The 3,832-nt window shown below is 33.3% G+C and overlaps 1 protein-coding gene across 1 annotated transcript; it reads right to left on the bottom strand.

Annotated features, from left to right (window-relative positions):
- Positions 1 to 304: 304 nt before the first annotated feature.
- LOC131060426 (probable polygalacturonase At1g80170) lies at positions 305 to 3,522 on the bottom strand. The gene is made up of 9 exons (XM_059218691.1): positions 3,275 to 3,522; positions 2,810 to 2,941; positions 2,560 to 2,730; positions 2,178 to 2,198; positions 1,861 to 2,068; positions 1,422 to 1,503; positions 1,229 to 1,337; positions 746 to 862; positions 305 to 591 (listed from the first exon to the last, which is right to left on the bottom strand). The coding sequence occupies exons 1-9, from the start codon at positions 3,317 to 3,319 to the stop codon at positions 361 to 363; spliced, it is 1,116 nt and encodes a 371-aa protein (XP_059074674.1). The 5' UTR covers positions 3,320 to 3,522; the 3' UTR covers positions 305 to 360.
- Between the last annotated feature and the right edge of the window lie 310 nt (positions 3,523 to 3,832).

Raw genomic sequence — 3,832 nt, 5'->3', positions numbered from 1 at the left:
GGAGCTGCTTTACTTTTGTACACCAAAGTACTTACTGGTTTTTTTTTTTTTCATAAACTGCTATGATCCACTCACCATGCCATCTTTCAGTGTCTTCCACAATCCACAATATCCATTTCCCAATTGTTTGCTTGCCATACATATGATGTCATAGTCCAGAACTAAAAGCACTTCTCGATTAAGAGTACAAAAAAAAATGAACAAAAATGGTGGAAGATAAATTTTAACAGAGAATGAAAGCTAACTCAGCTAACTACTGGTAGGCTGGTGAACATTATTTCTGAGATAACTCTATATAGCCTACTGTATCCCAAACCTTTTGGTTTTACAGATATTATTGAGATGCTATACAATAGAGAATCACATTCTCCGAAGGCAGCTGGGTGGATAAACATGCCCAAAAGCTAAGCCATAAGCATTCACACACACAGATTCTGTTGCTGATGACACCACTGATTTTATATCTATATCTCTTACAACAATTTCTCTGCATGGCATACTCTTACTACATACAAATTTCACTGCCTGCTCCTCTGTCGATGTTCCTCTGAAGTTTTGAAAGGAAACATTTTGGATTTGCACTGCGGATTTCTGTACATAAAATCACATTAAATATATAGATAAATTTTAGTTTGGGATTTTGAATTATTTTAGATGATTAATCTTAAATCATATGAAGAATTTATCTATTAGTATGATTTCAAGATTTTAAAATATTAACAATATAAAGAATTGTGACTTTTACCTTCATTTTGCAAATTTTAGAAGAGTCACAGTAATTCTGATCTATAATAATTGGATAAGCAACATCATTAACCTTGATGTCTGAAAATGTGATCTGTCTTGCATACCCAGAACCGCCCTGCAGGTACAAGTTGAGCATGTCATAATTTAATATGTATTGAAATTTTATATAAAGAGTAAATGGAATTTTAGGGTTTTTTTTTTTTTTTATGAAGTTGAATGAATTTGAATTATTTTATTAGACTGATGTCATAAGAAAGGAAACTGGATAATGGATAATTTTGATGGATTGAATACCCCTCAATCCTAAATTCTTAATTTTTAAAATTCAACAAAAATAAATACCCTAATTCTTAATTTCAATCAGACTTCTACTAAATAGACACCCTAATCCATATATAAAACTCTCCCACAGGCCCCCCAAAAAATTCACATATATCTAACATATGAGATCTGGGAAGAGGATTATTGGGAATGAATTCACCTGCCAGGTCTTGATTCTGGCTCCAGTCTCTGTTCCATCAAACACAACGTTTTTTACTCTGATGTTTTCCACGCTTGCTTTCTCTCCACCGTATCCCAGGCTTCCAATGCTGCAAATTCAAAACAAACTATCATACCAACCAGTAGTCATCACTGTGATGAAATTCAAACAGATTAAAATGATAAACAGCTACCTGATGCCATGTCCTGGTCCACATCTGATGTTTTGAATATCAAAATTGGACGTTCCAGATGTAATGGAAATGCAATCGTCCCCTGCATGATAGGAATCAACAAATAAACAAGGCTCTTTTAAATATGGGGCTAAAAAAAGTGTCAAATTTATTGATCTAGATTTTATGATTAGTAGTTCACAAGAATTCATAGCTCAAGAAAATGAATTGTGGACTTGAATTCATTACATATAAATTGATATTCATAAAAATGAAATAAATTAATGATATTTCTTTAAAATCCATACTATTTATTTAAATTAAACAATTTTTTTCCACTTTCTATATCAGCTAAGAATTAGCTGAAAATAAAATTAATGATATTGACAATCCAGCATTCAAAATAAAATATAATAAATATCCATAATCATTATTTTTTCCCTTAATTGAGATAGATTACCTGTTCCAATGTCACAATTATAAACTTTAGCATTTGTAACCCCCTGTAGATGAATACCATCAGTGTTTGGGCTGTCTTTTGGAGCTTTTATCATAAGTCCACTCACATGGAGTGCAGAGGAGTAGAAGATGCCCAGATGTATTTGTTGGCTATTCACAAATTGCAGATTTGTCACCACAACGTTCCTGCAACTGCTAATATGGATTGCCTGAATGGAAGAACAAAGCAACCCAAACTTAGAATTGAATCTCATGACATAAATGTTTATGGATTTCAACTAAGCAGAAAACTAATTGTTCTCAAGTCAGGAAACACACCGTGGGCGCCTTCCTGCAAGGCTGCACATCATAAAAACACAATTAGATTGAAGACAACCTAAATGACTTGACAAATGTTTGACACTAAACAGTACCCGTGTTGTAGAATATACTTTTTGTTTAGGAAGGTCATGTTATTAATTTTATTTTAGATTTAATAAGACATTCTAAGTTTTGATTTGGTTAGATGGTTCAGCTTAAATCACACTAATAGATAAGTTGTATTAAAGAAAAGAATGTAATTTTTTAATGAATCATTGGAACAAATTAAAGTCTATAATATGCTGTTTAAACCCTACCTTGATTACCACTAAACATCTTAATTATTGAAATCTTTTCTATACAAATAGAAGAATAATTGACCTGAAAAGAAAAGCCTTACATTTTTCTTATCAACTTTGCAAGATTTTTGCCACCAAATCTGACCTTGTCCATTAATGATTCCACCACCACCTATACTGAGGCCAGAGATTCCTGAGAATTCAAGCCACTTACTTGTATCTGCCATTTTCCAAGCGGATTTTTTGGCTGGAGCAATTATTGTTCCTTGAATCTGTAGAAAAAATGCACTCACAACATAAGCAACCAATGGGTGAGATACTAAACAGAATATAGTAGCTGCATCTCCTTACATGGACTGAAACAGGCCACTGGCAAGGCCCAGAAAATGTGGTAGGATTGACTAGGAATTTCTTTCCACTTGTCACCACCATCTTTCCATTCGATGACGACTTGCATGCTGCCTTCCAAGCTTTTATGAAAGCCTAAACATCAATCACAAGTTAGCAAGTCTGAAAGCTAAAATGATGGGGTTAGTTTTTTTATAGGTTAAAGTCAGAGAGTTAGAATGATTAAGTCTGCTATTCTGTAGACTATTTTCAATCTAGTGAACATTAAACATCAATCACAAGTTTGAAAGTTAGAATGATGGAGTCTGTTATTTTATAGACTATTTTTTATTTCGTAAATGTTAAACATCAATCATAAATTCGTAACGAAACCTACTATTCTATAAACTATTTTTGACCTGGTGAATGCTAAATTCTTCTATTTGAATGTTGAAATTAAGGTGGACACAAGTGATAATAAGAATTTACCAGGCTATCATCTTTGGAGCCATCACCAACTGCACCAAATGCCATGACGTCTACTAACTTTGGTGTGTTTGCTGCATTTGCATCATAAATTCTGTGGGCAGCCCAGCACAAATCCACGAGGAAAACAATGAGAGTAACACCCAAGAGAAACCCAATCTGCAAAAACGTTTTCTTTCAGTACTTATTCATTATAAGAAACAGAAGAATAATGAGTGAAAGAGTAGGACACTTTTCACTACCTTGGTCATCATCCCCATTGAGTTTCAAATAATATAGTCTTCAAGAGCTCTCAGCCTTGGACTAATTTTCCTTCTTTATTTAACAGAATTCCTCAAGAATCTTAAAAAGATCACTAACTTGAGTAATGCATGCAACTTGTAGGCTACGTACAAAAGGATTAAAGGGCAAAAAACCAAATGCATGCAACAAGCAAAATCTGTTATTCAGGCTGAGTGGTTCATCAGTTAACTTGGTTGCTTATTGCAAAAGAAACCAATTCGTCTCTATCTACTGTTAGTAAAACAAAACAAAAACAAAAAAAATAGTATTGTTAGTTGG

This window comes from Cryptomeria japonica, chromosome 4 (assembly GCF_030272615.1).
Source record: "Cryptomeria japonica chromosome 4, Sugi_1.0, whole genome shotgun sequence".
Classification (NCBI taxonomy): Eukaryota; Viridiplantae; Streptophyta; class Pinopsida; order Cupressales; family Cupressaceae; genus Cryptomeria; species Cryptomeria japonica.
This window is presented reverse-complemented; position numbering and strand designations above follow the sequence as displayed.